The sequence below is a fragment of the Platalea leucorodia genome, assembly GCF_965183815.1.
Source record: "Platalea leucorodia genome assembly, chromosome: 1".
In the NCBI taxonomy this organism is placed as follows: Eukaryota; Metazoa; Chordata; class Aves; order Pelecaniformes; family Threskiornithidae; genus Platalea; species Platalea leucorodia.
Window position 1 is genome coordinate 9,227,077 of NC_138823.1, and position 20,696 is coordinate 9,247,772.

Here is a 20,696-nt window from a genome sequence, read left to right on the forward strand (position 1 = left end):
GGATTCACTGGGCATTTCTCAGCTGATATATTAGTAGGACAATTTACAGTCAAAATTAACATAACTGTTAAATTATATACAAGCTGGTCATTAATAATGCCTTACATAGTCAAGTAAAAAACTGTTTAATAAAGAGAAATTGTAGTACAACAGAACAGAATAGAATAAAATAGAGAATAATACATTGGAAAAAATTTGAGCTTTTGTGGGGCTATCTGCCATCACAATGGCTTACAAAAGCTGTATTCTTAATTTCTAGGGAACAAGACATGAAGGGAAGATTTGCTGAGGTTTCTGAGCTATCACTGAATGTTAAGCTCTGAAATGTATTATGCCTTCTTTAACAAAGATGCTCCCCCCGCATTTAGTCATGACCCTGTATAGAACTACAAGTTTGGGCACAGCAGCCTAACATTAGATGAGTGATTTGCATCTGGTACCTCTCTTCAAGTAGACCATCACTGCATCTCCCTCTGGATTCCTGACATGAAGCAGGCAGCTGAGACGACCGATGCTAGTGGCATCGGGGTTCCCCAAAACACCTTGCACCTGAGACAGAAAGCAGGCATGCACAGTGAATAAAACCTAATTGTTTTCCTCTCCTAAAACCCATTTTCCTTATTCAGGAACTCAGGGGGAGGAATTAGCACACACGGTTTACAACCACCGCAGCTCCATGCGGCCCACCGTGGACATTTTTTATTCCATCAAACTGAGATCTCTACTCTTCAGTGCCACTTTGCTGTGTTTAAAAGTAGTGAATAGGAAGCTGTTACAATGCTAAAGAGCACATGATTCAAACCCTGGACCAGAGGAAGGCACTGAGAAATGATGACTGTTTCAGGTGATCTGATTACAGACCTGGATACTTCTAGTTTCGACTATCCAGATTAACCCCCCCTTTCAAGTTAACCTGATTTCCAAACTGTGGGAGCTCAGCATGTTTTAAGAACAAAAGTGCTGTGTGATGTTTCAACCAAACACTGAGGCATTCAGTGTCAGTTTGGGGAACATTCTGGGAAGCTTCTTTACCAACCTGCAGGAATCTATTACTTCCATAGTGAAGAGCAATGATCAAGGGGTCAGGTAACAGCCTGGCTTTCTTCTGTGATGCCTTCTACTTATATTGAACCTACAGTATTATGATAAACACATATTTTTAAATATGATCATTTTTACCAATCCAGAGGTGGTGCAGTTGAAGTTGGCTTCAGCAGCACTGTATAATTCACACAGAACTTCAGCACCAGCAGGAGTTACAGTGGCAAAACTGCATGCTTCTTCCCTCTCACAGCCTAAAAAACAAAAAAGAAACCTTAGGTTTCCTAGCATTTCATGTGCAAAATTTCTGCTACAAATTCCACTGTTCAGTGCCATGTACCTAGTTTTTCATGTCTCTATCAGACTGCAAACACGTGAATTTCATTAGCCAGATGAACTTTACTATTCAACTATTTTAGTAGAGTGTTTGGCTTTTAAATTAACTTAAATTAATGCAAGAAGTTGTTTGGACATTCATCAGCTGATGATACAAACAGCTGAGTTAGGTCTAACCACACACCCAAATATTTAATATCTGCTCGATAATTTTGCCTGAGGCAAAATTTCACCCTCTGTTCTAGGAGCAGAGCTCTGGGAGCAAGTTAGTGGTGAGTGTGCAAGAGCAGCAGGATCTTCAGCCACTCCTAAATCTGGAGGGGGATGGCTGCTTGCTCACTTACACTGGCCAGGTGATTGCTGCAGAGGCGGCTGGCATGACTGTAGAATTTGATGTTTCCCTCCTTCCTATCACTCAAATATTTGTCACAACATGTTTGCGATGGGGTTGCTGTATCAGGCAGGTGTGATGTGCTGGTAAACTGGTTCAATGTTTCCAAATGTCTTTAGTATAAAATCAACCATCTTAGATCAAAACATCATCAGAAATGTAAGCTTTGTCAGGAAGCAGAGAGGGAAGGATTAACCCTTACTCTTCAGTGAGCACTTCAACAGTAATATTTTGTAGTAGTGCTGCCATTTGGCAGTGGATGTAACTTATAATGAATATACAGGCTACATGCACTGAATCAGATCGCTTGTCAAAGGAGCATATTTTCCTCCCCAGGTTCATTCCCACGGTCTTCTCAGCTCAGTGACTTGTTTTTGAAGGTCTCCACCTTCAGAGGAAGGTGCAAGAAACCTTGCAGTGTACAGCTAGGGGATGATCTGGTGCAGGAAAATCATTCTAGTAACACATATAAGGCTTCATGGATTCACCTCTTAGCTTGAGATGACTGTTCCAGCTAGACCAGGGTATGTGACACAAAGCCACTGACTTTGTCAGACTTCAGTTATGTCTACCCTACAAACAGGCCACCTTTGTTATTTCTGCCAGGGTATTTTTATTTTGAATGTAACCCCTCTGCCCCTCTTCACAAGTCTGAGCATTAGGAGACACAAGGCAAGGCATTGATTCAAAGCACCCTGAAAGCAGTGCAATGATTCCCCTTCGTTTTACATGACTTCGATCAATATAAACCAGCAAAACATGATGTATCCAGACATAATATAGTATATACACTGTAAGGCTTGGCAGCGGAATATCTCTGCACTCCTTATAATATCCTTCTGATGTAAGCAAGGATGATTATTCCTCTCTTATGTGCCAATCAGGTATTTTGGGAAGAGGTGGAAGCTTGGTTTTCACACGTCCTGAACACCTAATCCTTCTTTTGTCTGCACATCTGAAAAGTCTGATGGATGTTTCCTGGTCTGAATCTCAGCTCTCATCCATATTGCAATTGATATCAACCGGCTTTAAAGTCAGATGAGTCGTCTAACATGGTACATAAAGTCAGAAGACTTCTTTCTGAAAGAAAGACCAATCTCTTCCCTGAACCAAGGTCACCAAAAGTTGTAAATATCTTGCAGTGAGTTGGTGCTGAACTGCAAAACATACAGAACTTATCTATAAGCTCATCATATGAAAAGATTATTATTTTCCATGATGATTAGTGTTGTATCTCCAGATTTTCTGAGAGTTTTCCTCACCTGAAATGCACTGAAAAGCTGGACTTTTCGGGTCTCCCCCAAATGACTGAGACTGAAGAATTTGAGCTGCTTCTGACCCATAAATCAGTCTGGAGGCAGGAACTCCCTCAAATTTTCTGAGCACTAAAAAAAAAAAACAAACAACCAGGTACTATTGTCAGTTCCCATGCTGCAGAGAGACAAAGAGACTTTAGGTAGAAATAAAAATTCACAAATTCTGTAGGGAAAAAGGTTTGCTCATTAAATGATGTACCATAACTCCACAGATAATGCAGGAGACAGCTGGACTGAGGATATAATTTCTATTCTGAAAAAAAAAAAAAAAAAAGAGTGTCACAAGATCTTTTAAAAACAGTTAGCCAGGAGTGGGCTGAGAGTTTATACTCAAGTGAGACTTCTCTTCCAGCAGCAGAATGGCCATCTCCCATTACTTGCTCATGGCACAAAACCAACTATTGAGTCAACGGGGGAACCAGCTTTCTGCAAAACAGCCACTGAAACAAGAGCCAGCTCCAACAGAACTTGGCTAAAAAGGAAATCTAGGAGATCTATTACTTGTGTATAGGAGCACACCACCACTGATCTCCACTGACTTCAGGCTCAGGGATCTATCCAAGATACATCCTGCATGCTCCTTTTTGACTCCTTCATTCAACCTTTAACTCCAGACTGTCACTTTACTTACCAAACCCTTTTATCTACTCTCTCTGAATTGGATCCGCTGTACCTGAGTCTAAAGAGTGTCACAAGCAGCACTGTTCACAAATCGGGAAAAGCTCACAGGATCTAGAGATGCAAACCCCAAAGGTCATAAAATGGGATGAGGAATCCAGTTTAAGCTCCAGAAGGTTTGGGCCTGGCTGTGCCCTGAAGAAGATGGGTGCACTCTACGCTGGGTTAAACACTGGCTGGATGGCTGAGCCCAGAGAGTGGTGGTGAATGGAGTCAAATCCACTTGGCGGCTGGTCACGAGTGCTGTTCCCCAGGGCTCAGTACTGGGGCCAGTCCTGTTCAATATCTTCATTGATGATATGGGTGAGGGGATCGAGTGCACTCTCAGTAAGTTTGCAGATGACACCAAGCTGGGTGGAACTGTCGATCTGCTGGAGGGTAGGAAGGCCCTACAGAGGGATCTGGACAGGCTGGATCGATGGGCCGGGGCCAACTGCATGAGATTCAACAAGGCCAAGTGCCGGGTCCTGCACGTCAGTCACAACAACCCCATGCAACGCTACAGGCTGGGGGAGGAGTGGCTGCAGAGCTGCCTGGCAGAAAAGGACCTGGGGGTTTTGGTTGACAGCTGCCTGAACATGAGCCAGCAGTGTGCCCAGGTGGCCAAGAGGGCCAATGGCATCCTGGCCTGTATCAGGAATAGTGTGGCCAGCAGGACCAGGGAGGTGATAGTGCCCCTGTACTCGGCATTGGTGAGGCCGCACCTTGAGTACTGTGTTCAGTTTTGGGCCCCTCACTACAAGAAGGACATCGAGGTGCTGGAGCGTGTCCAAAGAAGGGCAACGATGCTGGTGAAGGGTGTAGAGCACAAATCTGGTGAGGAGCGGCTGAGGGAACTGGGGTTGTTTAGTCTGGAGAAGAGGAGGCTGAGGGGAGACCTTATTGCTCTCTACAGCTACCTGAAAGGAGGTTGTAGAGAGGTGGGGGTCAGTCTCTTCTGCCAAGTAGCAAGTGATAGGACGAGAGGAAATGGCCTCAAGCTGCACCAGGGGAGGTTTAGGTTAGATATTAGGAAAAACTTCTTCACCGAGAGGGTGGTCAAGCATTGGAACAGGCAGCCTAGGCAAGTGGTTGAGTCTCCATCCCTGGAGGTATTTAAAGAACGGATAGATACGGTGCTTGAAGACATGGTATAGATGGACTTGGCAGTGTTAGGTTAACGGTTGGACTTGATGATCTTAAGGGTCTTTTCCAACCTTGACGATTCTATGATTCTATGATTCTAAGATTATAGTCTAGTGAAGGGACACACAGTGTTACCACCACTACCCTGCTCAGGCTGCTACTACCTGTATTACAAAGGTTTTTTGGTACAGTGTGTCCACCAGTTGACATACTAATATCTTTCAGTGAACACAGCTTATTAAGGAGAGGGGAAGAACGTGGTGACTTGGCATCACCCCTGTGTTGACCAGATTTGTCCTCTAAATGCCCCAAAGGAAAGCAAAACTCCGGCTCATTGCAGCCAGTGCCTGGCCTAGACCTAAAAGTGCAAAGAAGCAGGAGCCCTGGTCTGATCTCAGCCCACAGGAGACGTCTGCACATGGAAGAGCTGGAGGCTCAGCCTTTCTCTCCCCTGTGCACATGGGCGCAGAGGTCCAGCATGAGGGTCCCAGGCCTCTCTCCCTGAAACGTCTGGATAAACCACAAAATAAAAATCAGGGATAAGTTCTTAAAACAATCATTTGTACTCTTACAGCAAAACAGTCAGGACTAAATCAGAAGCAAATGTCCACTGTTGTCAGGGCTGAATCAGCAGGTGCTTTTAATAAAACCGTAATTTCTGCTCAGAAAAAACATGAGGGCTAGCCAAACACTTAACACAAAAAAAATCCTTGCACTCCAGCTAGGCTGGGGAGAGGGCTGAATGATGGTGTAAACAGAGGTGGAAGTTTTTTCCTTCCTAGAAATACAGGACAACAAAATATAAGCATTGGCTCAATTTTGCACTAAGCTGAATTCCTTCTACATCTGCAACTTGCAGTGATGCCTGCTTAAAAACAGAATTAACATATTTTCATAAAACTGAAAAGAAGCAGTGTTTTTATGTTATTTGCAATTGTTTGCTGCCTTCATTTCTAATGCAAAATTCAAAATTAAAAAATTACTTTTTTAAATGGTTTTCTTTACTTCTGATATTTTTTTCCTAATTCTGGCTTCATCCTACCCTTCCGTTTTCTCTGTAATAATATGGGAGAAAAGTAGAGAAGAGATAGTGTAATGAAACATTAAACTGAAAACATTGCAAAACTAACAGAAAAGCTGCCTTTTTTAATTCTTGAATTTTATTTTTTAATATAAAGGTAAAAAAATTGCATTCATCAAGCTACTTTGTCAAAAAAAAAAAAAAAAGTACAATGAAAAATATTCTACCAGCTCACATTTTCAAGAACTTGTTCGTTCACATTGCCCTCTTCTCAACAGTAATATAACTACTCAACCATCTCACAGGCTTAGTCCACAGCAGAAATTCTCCTTCATGTCATGTTACTAGAAAGTAAAGCTCTAGATCCCATCCCTGTTATAGCAATAAATGTTAAGCGTGGCTTAAAATATAACAAGGAAGAGAACAATAAGAATGAGCATGGGTTGTTGCAGCTTATTACTGTGCATTCATAAAAGGAAATTCTTCCTCCCACTGCAGCCTCAAAAAACAAAGCACAGTTGGTTTATTTATTGACCCTGCCCAATTGCCAGCCTCCTGTCAAAGCAAGATCAGTCTTCAGACCCTGCTATCTTGTTACATGCTGAATTCAGTTAAGGGAAGTAGATGGGCTGGGGAAAAAGTAAAAATAGAGATAACTGGTTTCACTTTATGTAATGCTTTCTGCAAATGCAGCATGATCTATAAAAGAAAAATGAAATTAAATTAGCCTGTAAATTATTTAAAAAAGAAAAAACCAACAAAAAACAACTGGACTTCTTGGGTGCTCCTTGTTGATGTTTTTTGTAAACCTTAAATTGTCAACACGTATAACTATTTATTTGTAGTGAAATCTTCTAGCATGATCCACAAAAATATGGACAGATATCTGTAACTGCTTCGTCCTGGACAGAGTCAGAAATGCTCATGCAGAAGGGCTCAAGGTGTGTAAGTAACAGGTGAATTAAGCTGCTGTGAGTCCTCTGCCCAGAGAATCATCCCAATTACCCCGTGACTGAGAGCAACAGAGACTAACACCTTGTATTCTTAGCTACGATCAGTCTCCGAGTATGCTCAGAGAAAAAAATAGCTATTTTAACTGAAGATAGTTTTGCAACCTCTTCACAACTGAGGGCTTTCATTTCACACTCCTTCCACTGATCACACTTGTCATAAGATATTGTCTAATTCAGAGCACACCATGACATCAGTTTCTAAACTGAATATTCCATTAAATTCAATACCAATCATATGATGAGTAATAGAAACCTCTGGAAAACTATTTTTGGGCAAGGCAAAAGCTTTGGGGCTGAGAAACATTATTAGACCTTACTGCAGGCAGTCTGGGGACTGTTTGATGAATGACTTTTTTTCCAAATTGTTCATCCTTGAGAACTGGCATTTCACAACTGTGTTCAAGCAGGAGTAAGTTCCTCCAGCTTGCAAGGATATGTTCACCAAGTCAGATACCTTACGTCCCAGAGGGTGACATTATGCCATGGCTGTAAGGTCATTGCCAAACACAGGCTGTTTCACATGAACACACTGATGAGTGATAATTTTACAAAGAAATTCATCATTCTGTTTCTTTCCCATTAGCCCTCTCGTTATTCCATTGGGTTTCCAAGCAGAGAGCAGGAGAGCGCAAGAAACTGGCTTGTCTCTTCTCTTACAGGAAATGGCTTCTCCAATGTAGTCAAGGAATGCAAAATTAAGGAGGAATGTGGCTTAAGGCAGGGGCCACAACTATGGGAAAGTGAATCCCCATAAGCTGTGGAGTGATGAGTCTCTTCATAGGGAGGTTTCATTTATGTGGGGTCAAAACATATCCAAAATATTCTTCTGACACTTACCTAGGCACTGGTAGTCTGTGAGGAGATCGTCTGTTTCAGTCCAGTCCAGTGCTGCTCCAAAGCTATCAACGCAGAAGGATTTCTTAGTGTCAGGGTCTTGCTGGGAAGGTCTATACTGGCCGTCTTCATCACACTGCAGACCCTGCTCATTGCTTTGACAGTAGGTGATACCTGTTACAAGTAAATAAGAAAAGAAAAAAAGGTATTTTGGTAATGCTGTCACTGGGTTTCACAGAATGGTTGAGGTTGGAAGGGACCTGTGGAGGTCATCTGGTCCAACCCCCCCTGCTCAAGCATGGCCACCTAGAGCCAGTTCCCCAGGACCATGTCCAGATGGCTTTTGAACATCTCCAAGGTTGGAGACTGCACAACCTCCCTGGGCAACCTGTGCCAGTGCTCGGTCACCCTCACAGTAAAAAAGTGTTTCCTGATGTTCAGAGGGAACCTCCTGTGTTTTGGTTTGTGCCCATTGCCTCTGGTCCTGTCAATGCAGTACGACAATGCTTCAATGCTGTAGGACAAAAGTGCTCTAAGTACAGCAGAGACTTCACTGAAATTTAATGTATCATTTGCATTGTGTCTCATGCTCTGAAACATATTAATCTCATTGCTTTGTTGTTACCGCAATTCATATTCCAAACATTTTTAGGATTCTCTGCCATGGATCAGATCTCATTTATGCTAAGTACTGCAAAAGCAAAGAAGTACAGAGAAGGAACTCTATTTTCCTACAGGTTTGTTCAGTGCCTACTGCAATGGACCCATGAAATGTTATGAACCACAGCACAAGAGCCATCACATCAATTTGTTATTTGCTGCCCCCCTGCCTTTTTTAAAATTCTCTTTCAGTGGGGAAGAAAAGATCTTTGTACTCTATTCTTAAAGAATGAAGAGCTTTGATTTTAATTAGCAGCATTTTCCCCAACTACTTAACATTTTTAATGATTTAAAAATTTTTAGAAACCAGGCATCTGGGCTACACAGAGAAAGAAATCTGGAAATTTGACCAACACCGAAGGCAGCAGCAGAGAATCCCAGGTGGACTAAGCCTGACAGGTTAACCACCTTGATGCCCTCCTTCTGAGGTGCTACTGAAGCAAGTGAGGCTTATCTATGTACGGAGAAACCACCAGAGTTCAGTCCGACATATTAAAATGTGGCAACATCAGCATTGTTTCAATTCAATGCACCAGGCCAGGAGCTAAGGTAGTTTAGGAAAGGCTTCCCATGCCTCTCAGCCATCCTTCCCACAGAGGCACAACCTCTGGGAGGAAAACAAGGTAAGCAGCATAGAGGAGAACACTTCAGCCCTCCAATTTTCCTGTGTTGTGTTTGTGAGTCAATAGTTTCTTTTTTTTATCTGGCAGTTAATTCAGAAAAATCCTCAGACTCTATAAGGAGATGGGGGAGGGGGGGGAGGAGGAGGGAAAAGGGGAGGGAAAGAAAGAGAGAAGGAGGGGGGGGGAGAGAGAGACAGAGAAAGACTGAGAGAGAAAGGGAGAAAGAGAGGGAGAAAGGAGAGGGAGAAAAGAGAGGGAGAAAGACAGAAAGAAGAAAGCTAAATGTGTACAACATGGCCCTTTGAAAAAGGCTGGCACTCAGATTCAACACACAGGCAAGGTAGAAGCCAGGAAAGGAGTAGGTTTAGTTGCAGGCACGTGCAATAAAGAAAACTGCAAGTGCAGTAAGGAAAACTTAAGGACCAAACCTTTAAGCACAGGAGTCCAATGTCTACACTGGGAACACATATGGAAATGAATGACAACTTTAGACAAAAGCTAACTGATGTCAAGGTGCATTACAAAAAATCTGTTTTTTAATCCAACCTAAGAGGGATACTTACAGGCTAGATGGGGCTCTGAGCAACCTGATCTAGTTGAAGATGTCCCTGACCATTGCAGGGGGGATGGACTAGATGACCTTTAAAGGTCCCTTCCATCCCAAAGCATTCTATGATTCTAAGAGAATAAATAGGTTGAAGTAGAACAAAGCAGTCGCTATACCGACCAATACTCCCAAGAAACGCATTCTTACTACCCACTTTTATTTTTATCCATGAGCTAATGCTGCAGACAAAACTGAATTTGGACTTAAGTGATTTTCTTTATGGGACTGCATGCAAAAATAAGTCATTTAAACAGAATACACCAACTTTGTGAACATATCGATAATCATATCGTGAGAAGTATTTGTACTTGCAGGGAAAAGAGCTGCACAAAGACAAGACTGCTTTAGTGTTCATGAAAGTGACAATAAATGAACTACATAAGATGTTTCTCACTGATACTGAATACCCAGATATCATTCCTGAGGCCAGTGAACATGTCTGAAGGAACCACAACATCTTGGATGAGACTGACCACTCGTTTCTCAGGCACTTTTGGTCAAAACACCAGACAGCTTTTTCTGTGTTTGAAAAACGTCTTTGAATGTATGCAGAAGAGATCATACCCATACAAAAAAAAACAGAGGGAGGATCTTTTTTTTTTTTTTTTTTTAAAAAAAACTTACAGATGGAAAAAAAAAAATTACATTAGTTATTTGAAGCCAGAATACAAAGGGTAGGGGAAGAAGTGAGTTCGACTTACAGTGATCAGCGCTGAATGCCCCATAGGAGTTGGTAGTTTTGCCCACAGGACACTTGATGCAAGAGGAACGTCCTGTCTGATGCTGATAGTAGCCAAAAGGGCAGGGAATGCATTCATCATTCTGGAAATGACTGCCCGGAGGACAAACAACTGCAAAGAGAAGAACCACCTTATTACTCTCATGGATTCCAACCAGTTCAGGCATTCGCACACATATGTGTAGGTATATGTGTGTGTGTGTGTGTGTGTGTGTGTGTGTGTGTGTGTATGTATCACACTGGTAGACTTGCCGCAGGCGTCAAGCTCTCAATATAGATGTTTCTAAATGGAATAATACAGGTAAATGCTCCTTAAATGTTCATTAATCTCACAGATGACTGGAATATAGAATGTGGTCTTTTTTTCTCAGATCATCCTAAAAATATTCTTGAATTAGTGCACAACATGCTCTTTGGAAATGCCAAGTCCAGGCCGGATTTCCATTAGTCAAATCTATTTGTAATAATATAATGTACTTTGTGGATAAGTTGTGAAAGAGAACGAAGGAACACAAGCTACAAATGGAGTAACTTCTACAAACACTACAAAAACAGGAAGACTCCCAGGAGTAGAAACTCCAAAAACATCATCCAGAAACCCACCATATGGTAACACTTTCATTCAGAATTCCTGGTAATGAAATTTTTGGTACTCACTTCCAAACTAAACAGTAATGCCTGGATTAAAAGTCACTAGTTGTGCACATGACAACCCAAACACAAAACAAAAAGATATTCTTAGTCTGCATATATATCATTTACAGAACGAATAAGGAGTAATATTTCCAGCTGACCTGTTGCATATTACAAAGAAAATTCATTGTCTTCTGGGAGGTCACAAAATACTGTCTTTCCTTCCAGATCATTGGAATGAACATTAAAGCAGAAGAGTCACAGACAAATTTGCAGGACAATACCTTTACTTGTTATTTCACAGCTGCTTTCCAGATGTAGATTTCCTTCAAAACACTATCAAATGTATATTTTGGGACTTTGACAACGTGCAAAACTTCATTTCTGCTTTTGTCCTATGTCTTGACAGCAGTTTAAACTTGTATGAGAGAGAAACAGTAATGGAAAATTGGCCATCCCAACTACAACCCATATGATGAATTGCTGTTCTGGCCAAGGCACTGGAATGTAAATTAATTTAACTTACAGGAGCACCTAAATTAGAACAGACTAAAACAACAGCTAGTATAAAAACAATCATCTCTTCCTTCATCTGCTCTAAATGGTCCGATGGGAAAGTCTAGGATGAGACAACTGTGAGACTGAAATTTTCCTCCCAAGTACGCATCAAGGCAATTGCTTTAGGTATAACACATATCTAAAATCAATTACAGAACCAAAAAATCCTGGATCAGACAGAATGCTCCTTTCTCGTGCATATTATTTAATACACAAGAGTGTCTGATACATTTTAAAGACATTTTCCAACACATGCAGAAAGGATCATTCTCATTGCAAATGAACAACAGTAGAAATTAAAATGAAATGAGTAATCCATGCCTAAATTGAAGACAAAATGCAAAGGATAAGGGAGACTAATTAAGCAATTAAAGTTTAAAAAGAAACAAATTAAGCTTTTCAAAGCATCCTCCTTTTTTTGTAGTTATGATGTGAAAGTAACATCTGTGTCTCTAATCACATTTTAAGCAACAAAAATTGCCTTTTGCCTCACACATTAGATTAACAAAAGGGCACACAGAATAGCAAAAAGTGTTGGTGCAGGGACATATGTTTTTTAGACTCTCTAACTCTTGAAGGCATGTGTCATTTCAGCTATAGGTTAGACTTGACATAATCACACAGAGGTCAAGTTTGATTCTAGAAGTCAGACAAACCATCACATTGTACTTCTTTCAAGCTTTAACATTCATATATTTTAACAATGTAGGAAACTAGAGAACAGCCTTGAGCCTAAATCTCAGAGCTAAGCGTTAGCACTGGGCCCAAAATTTGTATCCCTAGAACGGGAAAAAATAAATAAAATAATAATATGATAAAATAAAATTTAAATTTAAACAGCCAAATTGAATCCCTTGCTCCTGCACATCAGATTTGTAGCTTGGCCTCACTTCTAACCAGACTCAGGCTTCTGCGTACCAGGGAAACAACATGCTGAGCAGCAATTTCCAGGCTGAAGAACAACTCACTTGGGAAACACAAAGCAACTCTGTGCAGGGGTACCACGCCTCAGAGTAGCCTCCTTTTACTTAAGACCAGCTCTCATGATGCTAAGCATGCTTAAAGACTGTCACAAATGATCATTACCCAATGCTTGCACTGCTCTTTCCTCCCTTCAGGCATAGTGGAAAACTTTGGGATATCAGATTCATGATCCAGATTATTACAAATGAAGCCTTGAGCTGCCAGCTCAGCTGTAAATCTAGCACTTTATTTGATTTGGGTTATGCTCTGCTGAAAGTAACTCTGAAAATTGCCAAGCATTCTAAATAATAAAAGGAACCAGCATAAAAACATATGATAAACCAAAGATAACTCACAAACAGGCTTTAGGTTTTCTCCTGAAATAAATGGGGGGAGAGGGGTTGAGTTCATAAAGTTCATAAAGCTGCCTCCTGGAGAGTTTCCGACTCCGTTCTTTTTGACTCACACCTTAGAAAAGGTCCCTTTAAAATTTAGCTAAAAGAAAACTGTTACCTCAGACTCTTAAGGAATTATGTTCATAAATACCTGTGGGGTAAAGTAACTCAGTATAAGACTGAGACAAGGAAAAAATGTCACAGAAGAAAAACTAACACATGATAAATGTTACCCATTTTACAGGCAGAAAAACATGAAACAAAGCAGTAATAGATGCAAACCTAAAGAAGAAGATGACTGTAAGAAAAATACATGAGAGATGAAGAGGTAGATTCATGCAAGCTGCATGTTCCTAAATGAAAAATATTAGGTTTATTAAGAACACCAGAAAGCTGCTGCTGCTACTAAGAGATGTCCACGCTTCCTGAAGCAAGGGGAAATGTCACTTACAGTGAAATAAAAACAAACAAATTAATAAGATCAGGATCTGAAAAGACAATTGTATTTCAACAACAAGGCGGAACAAGAAAGGGAAGAGAATAAAGAAAGAATCCCTGTCACCCTCACACAACTTTGATTTCTGTAATCACAGGTGATAACTTCTTATTATCAGTCCCTAGTATTAGTAAAGAAACAGACCCAGAAGGACAAATGACCAGAATATATCCATAGTGCAAAATAAAATTAAATATATATCTATCTACAAGGAACAAGAAACTGAATTCCTAAATCTCCTATTTAGAATAAAATATGCAGGCCTACTACATAAACCAGTGTCCAACAGCATGTCTACCATGACATCTTAGAATATAAAATCTCTGCCAAAAGCTGGAGCAGAAACTGTCTCCTTTCCGCATCTCTATGATAACTCTGTTTTACTGAGTGCCTTTTTCTACAGCTGGCTGGTTCAAATATGTATGAACTAACTTAGAAAGCAAATTAATTCACTGCTTCCTAGAGGCCTTTGTCCCTGGCAGGAAATATTTGGCAGAAAGATCCAATCCTTTGTAAGTTCTTCTGCTCTAAGTGATGGACTCTACTTAATGAATAATGACACCTTTAATCAGTACAACAGTACATCTTGTTAGGTAACTGCAAGTTGTTACAGACTCCGGATTCTCAGTATGAATTAATCATTTTTTTGTATGGTGTATTTAAGTAACCAAAATCTGAAGTGTTTCAGACTACAGAGATGAACTGCAACTGCAGTGAAATTACCCTTAAAGGGCCAAGCTGGAAACTGCAGCAGTTCAGAACTGATTCATCACTTAGAATCATAGAATCAGAATCGTTAAGGTTGGAAAAGACCCTTAAGATCATTGAGTCCAACCATTAACCCAGCACTGCAAGTCCACCACTAAACCATGTCCTTAAGCACCACGTCTACCCATCTTTTAAATACCTCCAGGGCTGGGGACTCAGCCACTTCCCTGGTTCCCTGGACAGACTCACTGAGGCTAATTGGGCCAATGAGAATGATGAGGGTTGCACTGTAGGAGGGCTGATGTTGATAGAAACAAGAGCGGGACTGTTAAGGCAAAGGCTCTTTGGCAGCATGACCTGGTACACAGGAGTACTAGGCACAGCCACGGGGATCCATCAAAAAGGTAGGTTTGGCAGCCCTATGCGGGATGTTGGCAGAAAGGTAGCCTGTTCCAGGGAAGCAGGCTAAACAAAGGGAAAGAAGATGAAAAGAGGGCAGAATTGCAATCAGGTCTGGGTGTTGGCCAACATCGAGAAAGCTTCCATCTGAGCTGGCTGGACTTGGCCCAGGAATTCACAGTCTCAGGACTTTTGCCATTTCTGTATCCACATTTCTATTCTGGGTAATGTATTGTCATCTGAAGTTCTGGCTCCATTATCTTTGTGAAATCTTCTTATTAAGGATCGTGTACATTATGGAAAGACCTTCTAATACCAGACAGATCTAAAAAATCCGAAAAAATGTTCACAAAACCTTCTATACTATGTCAGTGCCATGATGCCCGTTTCCAAATCATTGGTTCAACACAAGGACTGAACAGTAAGCAAAGCACTAATTCCCACCTCTCTTCACATTTGTCATTCGTGTCAGTGCTTCACGCCTTTCACATATTAACCATAAACACAAGTTCACTGATGATTTTCTAACTTTAGTTTTATACTGATTCCTAACAGCATTAAAGAAGGAAAAGCTAAACTGAGACATACCACATCCTTGTGAATTTGGGACTGCTTTCCCAGGAGGTGAAGTTCTTCGAAACCCACTTCTACATCCTAGCTGCACACTCGGAGACAGATCAAACTCTTCATCCCGGGGAAAATCAATGAAAGAATCTCCTAGGAATTGCTTGGAGTCTAAATGCAGCAGAAAACCACCATCCTTGATCTCTTTTATAAATGATCCAATGAGATTTTCTCCAACAATTGCATTTTCTAAAGGGGGGAAAAATACAACAAAATAGCATGAAAGAGACTCCCAATATGAGAACGGGTAACCACACAGAAACTGATGAACTTTAAGTTAAAAACACAGGCAGATACAGAAATACAAGTGTGTTAGCAAACAGCAGACAAGAATGAGTGAGTCTGTACAGCGTCTATCAGATTAAAGTCCTAATCTCAGTATATGTAGAGAGTGCTAAGGAAAAAAAAAAAAAAAAAAAAAAACAAAAAACACACACAATAAAAAATGGCATCTTCAAAAACTAAACCATCAGAGAACAAAATTTGATTTCTGAGTTACAAAAAATCAGTAGATGAAAACCAGGATTATCTGACATTCAGATTTAATTTATTCCTGTTTTTTCAAGGAGTATAATTTGCTTCTTTTTCAGCATTTTGTTGGTTTGTTTTTGAAGGCCAGCATCTGTAACAATATAATAATCACCTTCCATCACACTACTGATATTCAACACATCCACCTATGCAACAGACACGGTCTCCACAATTGCTGAAGCTGGTGTTGAAGGCTGGAAAACAGTGAGTACCTTTCCTACTCTCTATACTCTTAGTTGCCCAGACAGCTTCCCTTTCTATGACTTGTGCAAGGACAATCTTCAGTGCTAGATCAAGAGCGAATTCCCCAGTTTTACTGCACCAGAACTACTACAACAGTGTTCCCAGCACATTTTTCTTGTTATCAGATTCTGTTTAACCCTGTAGGCTTTATGGCATTGAATGAAATGTTGGTGTGGTTTACTGCTTCAAATTTGCAAGACAAAGGCCTCCTGTACCTACAGGTGATGGGCAGCCCATAACCCAGAAAAGGGAAGTTCTACACACTGTATACTTTGAGTTTTGTGAGTACACCAATGGCCTTGGATACTGAATTTTCACAGGGGGGATGTTATATACATAAGGAGAGCATGAGGAATGTTACAGCTTACATGCTGTACAAAGATTATTTTATGACTGATGTGTCCAAGGCAAATAGCTGAGGGTACTACTGCCTTCTCACGTGGTGAGTTTCCTAACTTTGCACTGTAGCCCAGGGGTGGTTTTTCAGTTGTGCGGGAGAGAATTTCACAGCCAGACACTGAAAGATCAACCTAGACCTTGAATACTGAAAGCGTAGGTGCCTTCTCTTCCTCAGTGTTGGTCCGTAGCTGATTGCTGTCGTGTAGATGTTGTTTCCCCCTTTGCAGAGGAGGGACACGAGGTTTTTACACTTACGGGCTAAAGTGAACGGATATCGCATTGAGGCTGACAGCTGTGTCCTCATGTTCTCAATGCTCTGTTTTCTCCAGCATTGAACAACCTATCGTTCTGCTGCACTGACACATACTATAATCAACAAAATAGCACTTAGTTTTGTTCAGCCCCAGGCCAAAATGATACTCAGCTTGCGAGGAAGTAATTGGAGATCACCACATAACCAACAACACTTTGCAAATGATTTGCCAGAAATTGTCTCATAATTGAAAGCAGGAATAAGCAGATTAGCCTTTTATTCAAGCAAATATCCTTCCAAACTGTCTAGTTACCAGCTGTAGCAGAATTAAAAATAACCTTGAAATGACAGCTGGAGGGAATTCACATGTAGAAAAGAAGCAGTCAAACCAGTAAGAATCCACTTAGGTCTCCTGAATTTCCTTTAGTCTGAAATGTTCCCCTGTGTCGAAAAGTTCTCAGCACTATCGCTAAATGTGACCCTCCTATGACCACACTATGTATCCATGCATATATGGTAACCTTTACATTCAGAGTATATAAACAAGTGTTTAACTATAGTATACATGTTCAAGCATTGCAAATAGACAAGTACATCCTGTAACATCTCAACATCTTACGTCTCACACAAGCTGCCTTGGTTCAGCCCTTCCAGCACGGCTGGCCAGCTTGGGGCCACACTTCTCTGCTGGTCCTGGGACATTCAGCATGCTCTAAAGCATGGCAGATATAATAGCGCTTCCCTGGTTTTGCTCCTGTTTTGCTGCACAATTTTGGCAATTCAAGCTACTACACATCTCATACTTTGTTAGATTTACTGGAAGTTCTTACTAAGCATTTCCCCAGAGTCTGGTATACCTTTAGGGCTGTGGACTTCTGGGGTGCAATACATCTTTTCACATACAGAAATAGCCTGCAAATAGTTGCATCCTGTGTTGTGCAGTGGGGACAAGTCTGATTTAGGGTCTGCCTCTGTTGAATGAAACACTAACTTTAATTTGAGAGGTATCATACCGTTACCCAGAGTTTATATTGGCCAATGAGAAAGTGAGAGAAAACAGAAAGAAAAAAAGTAAATTTGTTGTTCTTTTTTTTCTTTAAGGAAAATACAAAGCACAAAGACACAGATTAAAATATCAGTTGTATAGAGCAGGGATTGATTCCCTCCAGTCTCACTGATGGGAACTGTTTACTGTATGTTCATCCACCAAAAGCTCATTTTTATAATCATTAGTATTTTTGACTGTTGAACAGAAAAGAGACAAGTTGCTGCAAGTGTTCCGTACTATTTTAGAGCTGAGGCCTAAGCTACGAAGCCAAATGGCATAAGATCCTTCAAGAAGGGATTTGCACAGCCTTGGAATTTAATACATGAAAATATCTGCAAGAAAAAAAGTAACGAAGCATTCATGAGTGATTTAGGTTTGAGACTCTTCATTGGGAACATATGCATGTTGCGTTTCTGTTTAACAATTTTTTTCTCAGCTACTTCAAGAGCAAGACTTCTTATTTACCCATAAAGAAACTAGGAAAAGAATGAAGCCATTTTAATAATGTAGATTTTCAAATCAGAGAGCCAACTTGCTCACTCTGTGTAAATACACCAGAAAACACCTCAAACAGAAAAACCAAAAGCTGCCTTAGAAGGTAATGGAAGTTGATGGTGCCAAAAGGATACAGAGAGCAGGTTCCCAGTTGTCTGATCTCCCCAGACTAAACTCATACTGCTTCTTCTGAAACTATACAGTCATTCCCTGAAAAGCAATTTTAGTAATATGGAGAAATTATAGTGTGGAGAGGGTCAAAAATATAATGCCCTCAAAGCAGAACACTTCCAAAAGTAAAGTTTAATATAAAACCAAACACACTTATACTTTGATCCACCTTCTGCAAACTGCTTGAATATTCATGTTTCCCTTATAATCTGAGCAACTGAATGGATGTAAACATAAACAGATTGTAAAGCCAGGAACCACACAACCACTGCAGCCGCTATCTGCATCCTGAAGGCTTTTGAACTCGGTTCTGATCAGGAAAAAACTGCTGTAGGGCACACGTCTCCAAGCCCCATAGTTAGTAGGAAGGACACGTGCAGGCAGAGTTATTTATATTTAGTGCTGGGAACACCATTGAAAAGCAGTAAAACTGAAGAAAAGCTGGAACAGAGAGCATTTGAACCTGGGATGTATCTTTTATGTCTTTTATTTTAAAGGGAAACACTGATTTTGCTTTGAAAGAAGTTCCTTACGCCATCCCTAACTGACTTGGAAACCACAACAAAGATCTGTCAGTCAATGGTCTCTGCATAATTGCTCTAGGGCTTCTGAGGTAAGGGTCATTCTTTAGTGTCAAAGGTAATATAATAAATAGAAAATGAAAAGGAAAAAAAAGAAAGAAATTAAAAGAAAAAAAAAAAAAACTTGGAAAAAATTAGTTATATTTTTGGCAATGTGTGAATTGTGTTTCTCTGAGTCCAGCCCAATAAGGAACCCAATCTTTTCCACCACTGAGGACCTGTCTACTTGAAATGAACATCTGGGACAGTTCAGCTCATGCCTGATAAAGTAGTTTTCAATCTCAGTTGAAGAAGCTGGGAGAGGCAGTCCTATCAGAAAGAAACATTCAATTATAGCTCCTTTCCTCTGTGCAGTCACAGCCTGAAAAGATAAATATATCAACATCGAAAGCTCAAAAACGTAACTCCAGCATTATAAAGACTCTTTCCGTGAGCGTTTATACTACCTTGTTAGTGCCTCCTAAGAGCAGACACAGGGAAGCAAACCAATGAAAAGAAAAGCAGGCTTAACTCACAGAAATATAAGAGGGAAAAAAAAAACTTACCAATATCATGTAAGTCAGGGAGAGAAGCTGCCGGGATGTTTTCCAGCTGAAACCTCCACGTGACATTCACCCCCAGGCGGTCCATGCTCAGGCATTCAACATAGACAGCGGAATCATCACAGACAGAAACCGAGCCGGTATTTCCAAACACATTTACCTCAAATTCAGAATTAAATGAAACCACGGTTAGTCAACCTGAGAACCTTCTGTTCTTGCCTTTCCCTATTCAATTGCACTGTGCTATGCTCAAAGGCAACATTTTCAAAAGGGCCTGTAAAAAACAGAAGTAGGGAAAGATAATTTTAGCAGGTCATTTACTCACTGTAAGATTAATCAAAGGGTTCTCTTCCATCAAAATATATTTTTAATAAATACTGGACTGATGTGATATGACTTCTATGGCTACAATTAAGCTGATCTGCCGATGTGAGGTCAATGAGACTAAACATCCTATTTTCCCAGCCATCCATATGAGAGTGCTGCCAATCTTGACAGATTTCATGGCATTTTCTGCTCTTCCACCTCTCTCAAGCAGGCAAAGTTTTACTTTGTGTCTCACCTTTTTTTTTTTTTTTTTTTAATACCAAAAAAACCCCCCACTCAATCACCAAACAAAAAAACCACAACAACAGAGAATAAGAAATTGAAATTACCTGGAGGTGACATAAACCACGAGCCTTCAACTCATCTAAAATAAATATCTGGAATGCCTGGAGTAATCCAGAGTAGTCAGAACTACAGGTCTTCTCAGGAGGCAGTAGTAGTTGAAAGTGTGTTTGAGCTTGAACTGTCTGAAGTAATTGGAGCTCTAAAAAATAAGCAGAAAGTGCATTTAGTAGCCTCACTATTTAATGTGGAAACTGACTTTAAAAGTTACTTTGAAAAAAGACAACATTGATTTGGCATTTTGATCTTGCATTAGTAGCAACTCTCCATTTCTAGGTGAAAGCAGTAGAGTTGTCCGTAGTAAATAATAAGCAGCAAGAGACATGCTTGGTAAATGTGTGTTGTGAATTAGAGAAAAAGATAGGTGACATAGATATATAACATATAATAGGTATATAAGTTATATAGTTTATAATTATATAAAGAGATATTTTACATTGGAGAATTAACTCTCAGAAGGATAAGAAACAATCTGGATCATTAATGATGATTTTTTGTAAGCCTTGGCAGATAGGAATTTCCAGAGAACTAGATGAAAGCTGATGTTATGCCAATACTTAGAAAAGAAACAGGAAGACAGGAATTATTGACCTGTCAAGCTCTG

At 40.4% G+C, this 20,696-nt stretch overlaps 1 protein-coding gene across 1 annotated transcript in view; it reads right to left on the reverse strand.

Moving 5' to 3' along the window:
- The window catches only part of TG (thyroglobulin), a gene marked incomplete at both ends in the record, with an annotated part of 159,517 nt that overhangs the window by 109,094 nt on the left and 29,727 nt on the right, over positions 1–20,696 (reverse strand). The window contains 8 exons of the mRNA XM_082325442.1: positions 441–549; positions 1,180–1,295; positions 3,031–3,153; positions 7,759–7,929; positions 10,347–10,496; positions 15,125–15,349; positions 19,427–19,583; positions 20,080–20,234. Of these exons, the coding sequence (XP_082181568.1) occupies positions 441–549; positions 1,180–1,295; positions 3,031–3,153; positions 7,759–7,929; positions 10,347–10,496; positions 15,125–15,349; positions 19,427–19,583; positions 20,080–20,234 (1,206 nt within the window). The remainder of the gene's footprint in view (positions 1–440; positions 550–1,179; positions 1,296–3,030; positions 3,154–7,758; positions 7,930–10,346; positions 10,497–15,124; positions 15,350–19,426; positions 19,584–20,079; positions 20,235–20,696) is intronic.